Genomic DNA, 12,990 nt, shown 5'->3' on the forward strand with positions numbered 1-12,990 from the left:
CTACTTGACTTACCGAGTGCCAGCTACCGGCTGCCAGACAGCGTCCAACGGCGCATGCGCTGGTGGTGGCGGTTCTGCACCTTCGCCACCAGTTTCAGTTCTTCCTTCCCAACCCTAAAAGAAAAATTAACATTTAGAAATTAATTGTTATTAGTTAATAATATGCCAAATTCATCCATATTCTCATTTTAATAAGTTCTAAGCCTGGAAAATAAAGAGGAAAATATTACATGTAATAATTACACTGTGTGTTATTTATTTTATTGTTACCTTTGGTTACCTTTGGTTTGTGCTGTTTTAGTACCAGGCCACACTGAGACAAGAAATATAATGAGGTTCAAAAATACAAAAAATAGTTTTTTTCTTTGCGAGTCACGAAACTAGAAAACATTATACAGTTAAAATTAGGCCAAAATGTACCATTGTGGTAAATGAAGGTTTAAGAATTTAAAGGTTTATTTCTTTAGGAAGAATACATAGGAGTTCATTTAAAAAATATATTTGTATGTACTGATCAACACGTATTTTGAATATTTTTTTAAACTGTTTAATTATTCTGCAATTTTAAATAAATGTTTAATATAAACCTTGTTCTTTCACATTTTAACACTTGATTCGATATTAAAAATTGGAAAGTCTATTGATAAAAATGTTCTTTTTTAATCGATACTTAATTAAAATAATTTGTCAGTCCACATGTCAGTTCAAATAAATGGAAAATATAAGAAAAAGTTATTTTCTTATTTAAAAAAATATCCAAAAAGAACTAGAAGCCTAGGTTTCTACAGTTCAGTTCTTTGTAAAAGAGGCTTCATAACAAATATGGGACATGGACAGTTTGGACAATACGTTTATATATTTACAAATCGATTTGATTTCCCTCCCCTTTCATCTTGGAATAGAAAAATACGAACAAAGTGAACACTTTCACCGAGGTATAAATAGGTAGAAAAAATTACTAAGAACGATGTGCCGCCAAAATGTTAGCAAATTTACACTGGTTTTGATATTTAGGAGGATTTTACGTTTCCTTGGACCAACAAATTTTATTGTCATTTCCTTTTACAAAGTTTGGCTCGTTTTATTATTGTTATATTTTTGCGTTATATATGCAATTATTTACATATTATTCTATCTTGAAAACATGGTCCTATCGCACACTGGACTAGTTCTTTTTTATGCCAAACCTACCTGTTTGAACGAATGGACGGTATTAAGCGATAAAAATGTTGTGTATGATTGAATGTTGTTACTTGTTTTAAACGGATTTCATTGTAACGATCTTAAGTAAAGCTTAAATACGCTTTAAATAAATCAGCAATATCCATGAGGATCAACCAAACTTAGAAACAAAAATCTAAAAACATTTCGTTTATTAAGACCATTAAAATGCTAGCTACCCTTTGCCTTGTTTTAACAAAAATGCTTAATCCTCAATATATTCCACTCGATCAACGTCAAAACCTATTTTCGAATGACAAAACAAACATTAGCGGATTAGAATCTAGTATTTTCCAATTATGCTTGTCCATATGTCATTAACAAAAACATGTGGCTGTGATGAGCGCATCGTGATCAGCTCTGACTACATTAAGCTTTATTATTAGCAGATGACGTTTGAATTTATTATTGTTAGGTACACTTTTAGCAATTGTCGTAAATTTTATATAAAATTTATAAAAAGACAAGAAATCACAAAAGGTAATTTTGTATTCCTAGCATGATGTGGTAGCGTATATATATATGAGTGGATAATTTTTGCCTCCCTTTACAAACACAAATTGGCCCAGTAGTTAAAACACATGAATCTTAACCGAAGATCGCGGGTTCAAACGCAGGCAAGCACCACTGAATTATCATGTGTTTAATTTGTGCGTTATAATTCATCTCGTGCTCGGCGGTGAAGGTAAAAGGAAGCCTGCATGTCTAATTTCACTGAAATTCTACCACTTATATATCAACCAACATACATTGATGACATAAGCTCCAAACCTCAATGGGAGAGGAGGTTTTAGCCCAGCAGTGAGGCATTCACAGGCTGTTACTTTTTCACCTAACAATGTTTTCCTAGTCTTTGAAATTAGCTGCCATGACCAAAATTTAGTAAGGAAATAATATTTATTATCTAACAGAATAATACTACAACCGTAATAATAACATAAAATGCAAGTTTTGTTTAATTGCGTTTCCCTGATTACTGATAGATAAATAAAGGTTCATAAAAAATATTTTGGCGACCGATTTTTGAACGAAATAATTTATTTGATCGTGCGACAAAAAAAGCAATTAATCTTGTTAGGGATACCGTGTCTAGAAGAATCATAAACAAAAAGGGTAAGGAAACCTACGTTTCTAAACTGAAATTCTGCGACGGACGTTAACCAGCCATCAGCGCGCGTTGTATAAACCCTCAGTTCAAGTGGGCCTTTGTTTTACAGTCGGACACAAATAGCCGGCTATTTTTGTTTGTTAGTTAAAACGGTCTCATTTCAGAAATGCTAGCTCATTGTAAACAGTAACATAATATTGAATACAGAATGGAACTTTTTTAACTTAAATTTTCTGCTGTTTAAGACGTGGCTAATATTGTTTTTGTTAAACTAGTTACCCGTCCCGGCTTTGCCCTGGTCTACATTAAACGTTTATTTCATAATACATATAACTCTCGATTTACGCGGCGCCAGTAAGGTTCCATTGGTGAAATTGTTTTTTTTTTTTTATTATTTAAAGCGTTAGGACAGACATACAGATAGACGCGGCGGAATAGTGATGTGCACTGGTTCACGATTACGAACAAATAAACAACTTAGATGTCAACGAAAACGAATGACATCCGTGCAAGGCAAGTGGGCGGGAGTGGATGCTGAAGGTCTTAATTTATTCAAGCACTAAATTAATTTAAGTGGCACGTTCGTGTCGTGACCGTGAAATGAAAGGGTTTAAATTGCTTTATTTTTGTTGAAAAATAGGTAAACATTAATTCTTATTACATAAGGTAACCACTGCCTTTGATACAGCTATTATATGAATAACTATTATTTTTATGGTACCAAGATTTTATTGGGCACGAGATACAAACATTTTTCTTTATATTATTATTTAAAGAGTGATAAATAATATATTTAATACAGAATATGTTTAATGTTCGAATTGAAACAGAATAATCCAATCTCAAAATATTTCTAAAAGCATAACTGAAATAAACTTTAATATTAAACAATCAAATAGATTTGCGGTCAGCGATGGTTGTTGCGCTAACAGACGCGCATTGAAAATATAAATACAATATATATGACTAATATATAGATTATATAGTATTGTGTCTGGGTGTTGTGTACATGATTTACACGTTTCCAAAAAAATATACCATACCGTGTGAAATCTAATTATTATTAGTCTTATTTCTAATTAGAATAATTAGCGGTTCTTCCCCGTTGAATAGATAATTTAAATCCGTTATGACGCTTTTAAATTTCAAAACTAATCTTAAAGTAAGTACTTTGCAATAATTTGAAATTGACTTGAAAATTAATACAAGGTTTTCAACTTCAATATGAAGATTTCCGAAGTTGAACTCTTAACATTTTGTTTAAAAAGATAATTATTAAAAAAAAACTATAAATCATATTAGCCAATCTCATTTAATATCCATTATCGCTATCTATTGAACGGATACCCAGACGTCTTCCTTCCTAATAAAATTAATGGACTTCGAAGGCACAGCCGGGCGGCCGGCAGCGGATTGAATGCAGCCAATTGAAAATTGTATTAACTGCCGTATCGAATACTCATGAATAATATATATTTTAGCTTATAACCTTTTCAAAATCATGGCAATCACGGATTATCTATAATAATAAATAAGGACAGGTTTATTTTGTCATTAGAGTGAAGAAAATACTAAACCCATATACATAAAACTTATACCAGAAGATGCAGCGCGTTTCGGAGAAGGTTTTATTATATAATATTATTATACAAGTAACTGCGCTTAGCAATTCTAATCTCTCGCTTTATATTTTAACTATTGACGTAACAAGTGTGTATTTCATGTTCTTGAAATACATATAACAAGAACATTATTATTATAAAACTATTATTAAATATGAAAAGTTAGTACGCTAAAATCGGTTTTACGTAATTTACTTTCATATAATTTTCATTAAGCTTTATTTTTAACCCGATGAAAGGCAATCCGGCACGACCGGAATGAGATCAGTCATAGGACCTAAAGGCTTGATAGCTCCGGGCTGATATTAATTTTTTTTTGACAGCAACTCCATGATTTCTGATTGGCCCGATATATTTAGTTATATTATGACATAACGATGATGATAGAAAATACAATTATTACTAACAAACTGGTCGACTCAGCTAAGTATATTAATACCTACTGTCTTTGTTTTAAAATAATTTATTATATTTATTATATATTAATTTATTTTATTTAAGATAATTTTGCTAGCAGCTGTTACATTATATTAACGATACCAATAATAAGCTTCATAAAATTAATAATATATATACAACAATATAAAAGTAAACGCAATAAGTATATTTTATTAATAAATAAATAATTTAACAATATTTATGAAACTTTAATTAAATTTGAAAATATTTGAAATTATTATAACAAAAATAAATAATTAAAGTAAGTACCAGCCAGTAAATGTCCCACTGCTGGGCTATGTCCTCCTTTCCCTTTTGAGGATGTTTTAGTGCTTATTCTACCACGCTCCTCCAATGTAAGTTGGTAGAATACACATGTAGGCAGCATTTCAGTGAAATTAGACACATGCAGGTTTCACCCTCATTTTCACCGTCACCGTCAAGTACGAGATGAATTATAAGCGCATAAAAATTCAGTGGTGCTTGCCCGGGTTTGAACACACGATCATCGTTTAAGATACCCGCGTTCTAACAACTAGGCCATCCCGGCTTGTACAACAAGTAACAAGTAAACGTAACTAAATTAAATATTTAGGTTCTACGAATTAATTACAATATAATTACATTATGATAAATATTTACATTATGATAAATATTTTTTTCAACTGATAACTTTAAATACAATTAAAAAAACTTATCCTAATAAAGTAACAACAACAACAAAACAATATTTATGCCTACATTTTCATAAGATTATTTTTCCGAGATAACAATTATCTAGATATATTAAATAGAATCCTAATAGTGATATAAAGACTGAAATGCTATCCCTCTCGATGTGAGTTTTATGCTGACGTCCCAGCACTTTTACTATCGGAAAGCGGTCGTATCTTTGTCGTATAAAACAATGTTTATAAAAACCGACTACAAACAAACCTTGAAAAACTAAATGTAAAATCGAATCGTGAAGACTCAAAAGTTTTCACTAAGCCTTCTATTCAAACGTGCGATAAACCCTCAGCCCAGCTGTGGGACATTAACAAGCTGTTACTTTTTAACCGAACATTTAACGTCGGACTATTAATATCAAAACGGCGCGTGTTTCATTTACATATAGTGGTATTATATATACGGTAAATAACAAATGCAATCAAAATTTTATTTAAATTTCGAATACTACAAATTGCAAACTCAGATTTATTCTGTTCATTTTGTTAACTAAATATATGAATCGCACACTTTTTACTATAATAAGCCACTATGCCTACTAGTACCACTGTACTCTATTACGTTAAAATAAATCTCTCTTACCTTAACTTTTCATATGTTAAAAACGACGAGTATTTTATTTAGACACTACCCATCAGTTCCTCACAAAGCAAGCTTTACCGCGAACTTAAAGGCTTCAAGAAGATCAAGCTCAAAGCTTGTCGCTTCTTGAAATGCAACGTTGCTGATTCAATGTAAACATATATACTGTTTGTGAATTTTTATTATTACTGTTATAAATTTGTCTTCTCTCTTTCCTCTCCGTAATCCAAAGGAAATAATATGCACAAGTTAGTGCGAAAACACAGGTGTACACTCCATTTTCTTCTTTTCTTCTCTAGGCAATCTGACAAAGCCGGAATGTAATCAAGCGCGGCTCAAAGACTTTACGAGCTAATTGCGAAGATGCTACTCTTAACAGAAAAAATCAAAATATTTTTACCTGGGATTTTAAAGACGCGGCGGGGTCTTCTACATCTTTATAAGCTAGCCACGAGACCAGTGTGAAGAAATGTCTAAAATATACTCATTAATTACTAGGTATAAATGATGCCTTAATTCTATTATGAAATTCAAATACACAGAAATATTAATTAACATTAACAACAGCAGCTCACGTACTCATCCTGCCCATCTCTTCAATCATCGTGCCGTAAAAGGTTCACGATTTAAATATATTTTGAACTTTATTAACCAATAACGTAATGACAGCGGCTACTGAGAACTTTATCCGTGCGATAGCTCACTTAATAAAATATAAATTCTTATAGATACATGGAAGAGCCAAGATATGGATGATATGGATGAGAAGATGGTTCAAATGCTCGCAAATATCACTGTGTATTTATTTTTATTTTTATAGAATAGGTAGGCGGACGAGCATATTACCTTGCAATTACTTTAAAAAATAGATCGATTGTTATTTCAATTTTACTTTTTTTATGATATAGGTAGTACGACGGGCAAATGGACCACCTGATGTTAAGTGGTCACCCCCATAGACATTGGCAATGTAATTGCGGTAATAAGGTCTTATGTATATTTTCACGCATTTTTAGTAACTTGTAATTTTAGCTACGATATTGCAATTATTAAATTGATATATAAATAAATTGAACTAAGATACATTATATATACATATAATTATATAAATATAGTACAGTAACAGCCTGTTAATGTCCCACTGCTGGGCTAAGGCCTCCTCTCCGTTTTGAGGAGAAGGTTTGGAGCTTATTCCACCACGCTGCTCCAATGCGGGTTGGTAGAATACACATGTGGCAAAATTTCAATGAAATTAGACACATGCAGGTTTCCTCACGATGTTTTCCTTCACCGTTAAGCACGAGATGAATTATAAACACAAATTAAGCACATGAAAATTCAGTGTTGCTTGCCCGGGTTTGAACCCACGATCATCGGTTAAGATTCATGCGTTCTTACCACTAGGCCATCTCGGCTTGTTAAATAACTCAAGTATAAATATATAAATTAACTTGAACAGTCTGGAGCTGTGAATTGTGATCTTCCATTCTTTTATTCGATCTTACTTCACTTTAAACTCGCGCGGTAACTAGATATGACGCGGTTCTCTCGAAGAAATAAATAGAACAGGAAAATATATTAAATGATATATGTATATGAAATGTATAGTATGTCTATATATAGTAAATATCATGTAGATGTATGTATAACACTTTACATTCATATTAACGTCTCGATTTGTATGTGTAACATTCATCTGATTGCAATGAAAATTTGGTTATTTTATAAAATAAGTTTAAATTTAAATGTGAAGATAGAAATAATAATAAAAAGCTATTAATATAACATAAACGTATATTTGTTCTCATTGTTCAATATTCTCACTCACTACTCTAAAATAATAATAATATAATATCCTGGGACATTATTCACACACGGCCATCTGATCCCAAATTAAGCAGAGCTAGCACAAGCACAATGGAAACCAGACAACTGATATACTACACATACTGCTTTTCTTTTGTAAATACATACTTATATGTATGGACAACGTCCAGACTCAGGACAAACAGACATGTTCATGCACACAAATGTCTGTCATGGGTGGGAATCGAACCCATAACTTTCGGCGTGAAAGGCAAGTATCTACCAACCACGCCAACCGGCTCGTCTAAATGTTGCTAAACATAATTAACTCACATTATAAAAAAACACAGGATTTCCTATGTGACTATGGAGGTATTCTCTAGGTGTTCACGAAGTAGAATAATATATAACGATAAGACAATTTTGTAGAAGAAACAACCAACATTTGTTACGGTCGTCCTTACTCTTAACCTTTAAAAATATAATATAAATCCTTATGAACAAAGCTACTCCATTGCGAATTCGCCAATTTATACATCAGATTATTACCCGTAGCATAAATGCAGGTTTCCTTACGATATTATCTGTCACAATCGAGCATAAGTTAATTTTAAGCATAAGAATGAAACACGCTATATCACAACTTGTTATTATTTAAGAAATATACATTGTAATATATTTTTTTATTATACATTTAATTATTATTAATAATAATAATATCCTGGGACATTTTTCACACACGGCCATCTCCCAAATTAAGCTTGTACAAAGCTTGTGCTATGGAAACCAGACAACTGATATACTATGTACACTATATTTCTTTTGTAAATACATACCTATATAGATAATTACACCCATACTCATGACAAAAAGAATGTTCATGCACAAATGTCTGTCCTAGGTGGGAATCGAACCCACACCCTTCGGCGTGACAGGCAAGTATATACCAACCATGCGTTGGCATCAAATTTTGATAACATTATGTAAATAAGATACATTTCTAACTTTTTAAACCGATCCATTTATTAAGACTTATATAATCAGTTGTTATGAATAAGATTCAAAAGAATTAATGCAGAATTGCATATAATTCCTTATACATTCAGTGTAGAGGGAACGTACTGGATAATGTCACTTGTATTTTAACGGAAGAACTCGCGCACGGCGGTAGAGAATAACATTGTGCACCTGTCGGATGATCAAAGGCTTACGTGTATCCAGCAAACCGCATTGGACCAGCGTTGGGGAATAATCAAAACACCTTCTACTTTAGAGTGGGAGATTCGTTTGCAGCAGCGGAACATTTAAAGCCCTTTATTTAAACAAACAGTTTCGGCTCAAGCTAAGTGGAGACTAAGCGGAAAAAAAAGTATGGCCTTCGTTTTACTAGAACTACTTTAAAAAATAGAATTTATTATTTATTTATTTTAAATATTTATATTTATTTTAAAAACAGCTTGGAGCTATGATATCATATAGGCCACTAAGGCCTTAGTTTACATTGGGTTTATTCAAGTGTATCGGTAAGCCCGCTACGGGTTATAAATTTTATATACTAACTTTATTTATAGGCGATTATTGTCAATGTATTGATACACATATCACTTAGCTATAGAAGGTACCGTATGTCCTTGTCTGTACCCTTGACAACGTGTACACAAAATGTCATGACGATCGGTTGAGCAATTAAAACGTGAAAGCGTAACAAACAAGCAAACTTACTATCTAACTATAATATTAGTAAGTATGTAGTGAATTTAAAAAAAATATGTTCGTTGCAATTTATTCTACGGACACAAACTTTCCTCTTAATTGTGATAATGTCAATTAGAACCTAAGTCAAGATGGCCCAGAATCTTAAACGATGAATGTGGGTTCAAACCCGGGCAAGCACCACTGAATTTTCATGTGCTTAATTTCTGTTTATAATTCATTTCGTGCTTTTCGGTGAAGGAAAACATCGTGAGGAAACCTGCATGTGTCTAATTTCATCGAAATTCTGCCACATGTGTATTCCACCAACCCGCACTGGAGCAGCGTGGTGGAATAAGCTCCAAACCTTCTCCTCAAAAAGGGAGAGGAGGCCTTAGCCCAGCAGCAGCATTTACAGGCTGTTACTGTTTAAAATTAGAACCTAATAAATTACCTTTACTTCATTCGTTTTTTTTTTGAGTAAACTGACGAAGACCTGTCAAATATATTATTTTATTTATTGATAAATATTATGTTGCATAATTATGTATGTATACAAAATAAACAAACACTTTTATAGATCAAAAAATCTAAAATTTGAAATATTCTGTTCCAATGGTCTTGTTATTTCAAATGTAAAACCAATATTGACGGAAAGTGAGATTAGTGTTTAAATAAACATTCGCTAAGGAGAATAGTCCTTAGCGTGAATTTTTTTGTCAAATTCATTCTAATGTTCATTACTATTTTCAATTTAAGAGATATAAAAACGGATAAAATTGATATAGGCATTTCGAATATTGAAATGCTAGGATAGTATACGTTTCTCATAATAATACGCAAAATATCGTGTCATCAAACGATACACAATAGGGCAATGACCCGACCCGAACACTTGCCATTTGACCGGTAAACTGTATTTCTCAAGCAGTAATGTTGTTTGTACGAATGTTTAACACGGTGTTAATACGTGAAATAACGTATACAAAATCGATTTTACGGTTATTTAAAAAATGTAATAGCCTTTTATTTAAAGTACACATGTCACGGCTTCGCAACGGGTAGAATAAGATACATTGAACGATTATTTTTAAACGACAAAAATAGAAAGACAATCTCTTGTTTTGTAGGCCAGGAACCTTAACAGGTACGCAGAATAATTCACGAAATTTCATCACAATTGGATGTACGGTTCAGCAACGCTTAGAGAACAAACATGCAAACCTTAATTTTTATTTATTAAAGAAGGTAAAATATTTATTAAAATAATGTACATTACAACGATAATTTTAATGTGGAAGAATACAAATAAATATAAAATTATAAATGCAAATATGTAATATTATACGCGCATATCCCTTTTGAATATTTTAATGTATCCGGAAATTGCTAATAACATTTCCATGATATACATTTGATCATTACATCAATACAGATCTAATTTCATTAATCACATATTATTTTCAATCTCGAATCTGAAGGCGAAAGCTTTTATCAATTTTTATATCGCTTGTTCTCAATTTACCTTCTATTATTAAAATTTGTCCTTACCTCCTATAAGACTATAATAAGACTTTTACCGATATTAATTATTGATGAGCAATAATTTATAAATTATGTAAGATTTTCTTACTGAAAAAATAACAAAGAATGAAAACAACAGTGATTTTGATATCTGACCTGGAGATCTTCATTATATCGCGATCTCGTAGAGCCTGGTGTAGGTCGTTCGAGTAACAACAACTCAGTCAACACAATTACACCAAACACAGCGAAGAACATAATGAAGATGAAGAAGCTGATGTTCGCGCGTTCTTTGGCGCGGGAAGGCGCCGCGCGCGCCCGCCACCGCATTTTGCCGACACTGCACTCGCATTCATGAGCGTGAACCGACAATGGCCGAAAACCGCGGGCGACACGCTACTCAACAGTACACGCGCAACGCTCTCTCGGTCACTAGGGCCGCGGCGGACCCTACAGTTTCCGACACAACACAACGCTCCCACACACTAACGCACAATGAAATGACAGCTTGCCGGTTTTGACTGTGTCAAACTGGGTTGCAAGCTGCTATACCCTGGATCGAAAACTCCTTGAGTTTTCAGCCATGTAAACAAAAATGTTTGAGTACTTTTTACATAAATACTTCCATAGCTTAGCACAGTTAAATGCGCTTAAGGACATTAATTAAAATATACACTCGTATAAAATTTTTTTTTTTTCAAATTATGATTATAAATGCCAAATCGATTTGTTTATTTGTAAATCTATAACTAAAGTAGCTAATACAATAGCACGGATGTGTATTGAACCATAAATCGTGCTTGCCTGCATGCTTATCATTACCAATAAAACCAAAACTAAAATTATGCAAAGGTATTCTGTTAGTACTTCATAGGTATACAACATTGACTATTATCACTACTGTTTATTTCTCATAAGAAGGTTTTCTATAAATGTTAAAATTTCCTTTAAAAACATTTTTATTTAACCTAGCAACCCGAAAGTAAAAGACTAATAAAGCGCCTGCGCGGCGCCCGCCCCCGTTCAATGACTTTCATTGACGGTGGGCTTAAAAAGCAGGGAAAGCTTCTCAAATTAAAACCTCAACGCGAGATTAAAATATTACCACTAAACTGTAATCAGTTAGGTAAATTAATATGTATATATACATAAATAAGAATATGAGGGGGATATTTTGCAAATAATGTTGTATTAATTCCTTAATAAACTATGATTTGAGTATGTAGGTCAGTGAATTACGGTATCATGCTCCTAAAACCGGACGAAAATAGTCTATGCTAATTATATAGCGCTTTGCAGCGCTTCGAGAATTTATTTAATAAACAAGCAGTAATATACAATCTATTTTTGAATTATAAAGTATGTGGTTGTTCTTATAGGACGGGATTGATTCTTTAGTTATTTATTCAATATACAGATACTTGAAGTAATAACAAAATTTTCTAACATATTTATTCAGGCAAATTGTTGGAAAACATACGAACATTCATTTTTATTTATTAAGATTATTTTTATATAGACATATTATTTTTATGATTGTAATTGAGATGTATCTACGTTCAGTTAATAGTTCAGGTGTATATTGTAGATGAGAGTTTGACGTGTCCGTATCCTATCGTTTATTTGTTGACAAAAAACTAATACCTCACATTAACATAGGCATAGTTATAAAAGAAGGTTTTCATATTTTAGAAGGATTCCGAGATGCTTTATATCAGGCATACGGTTTAACATATACAGTCCATGAAATTAAAAATCGGTTAATGTTTGTTTTAACATATTAATAATAACAATAATGTCCTCCAGAACGATTTCGGCCACGGCGGCCAATCTCAAGAGAGATTAGCCAACCAAATTACGCAGGAGATATTATAGTGCACAAGTGTGCGCGCAAACACAAGTGCCCTCTCTATTCCCTAATTCTCATAATCCGATGGGACGGCAATCCGACACGACCAGAAAGAGTTCAGGCGCAGGACCAACGACTTTACGTGCTTTCAGAGGCACGGGAGTGTACACACTTCCAACTTCCTGACTCCGAGCGGCAACTGAGTATTTTCTGACAGAAACACCCAATAATTTTTTATTGGCCCGACCAAGGAATTGAACCCAGGACCAGACCAACGAGTCATAACATATTATATTAAAACTGATTTATGTTTTATATAATCGACATTCTATTTAATTTTCTTCTTGCACTTGCGTGTATACACTATATCGTATTAATAATACAATTTTAACTACGGCGTATGTGTGTTTCTGTGTGTG

The 12,990-nt window shown here is 32.7% G+C and overlaps 1 protein-coding gene across 2 annotated transcripts in view; it reads right to left on the reverse strand.

Annotated features, from left to right (window-relative positions):
- The window catches only part of LOC126770803 (uncharacterized), a 73,499-nt gene extending 62,307 nt beyond the window's left edge, over positions 1-11,192 (reverse strand). For both annotated transcript variants that reach the window (XR_007669489.1, XM_050490371.1), the window contains exons 1-2: positions 10,879-11,192; positions 14-114 (exon numbers count right to left, since the gene is read on the reverse strand). Coding sequence is in view for 1 of the 2 variants with exons in the window: in XM_050490371.1 (XP_050346328.1) it covers positions 14-114; positions 10,879-11,052 (275 nt within the window). In the remaining variant the exon portion in view is untranslated. The remainder of the gene's footprint in view (positions 1-13; positions 115-10,878) is intronic.
- Positions 11,193-12,990: the final 1,798 nt, after the last annotated feature.

The sequence above is a fragment of the Nymphalis io genome, chromosome 9 (genome assembly GCF_905147045.1).
Source record: "Nymphalis io chromosome 9, ilAglIoxx1.1, whole genome shotgun sequence".
NCBI lineage: Eukaryota > Metazoa > Arthropoda > Insecta > Lepidoptera > Nymphalidae > Nymphalis > Nymphalis io.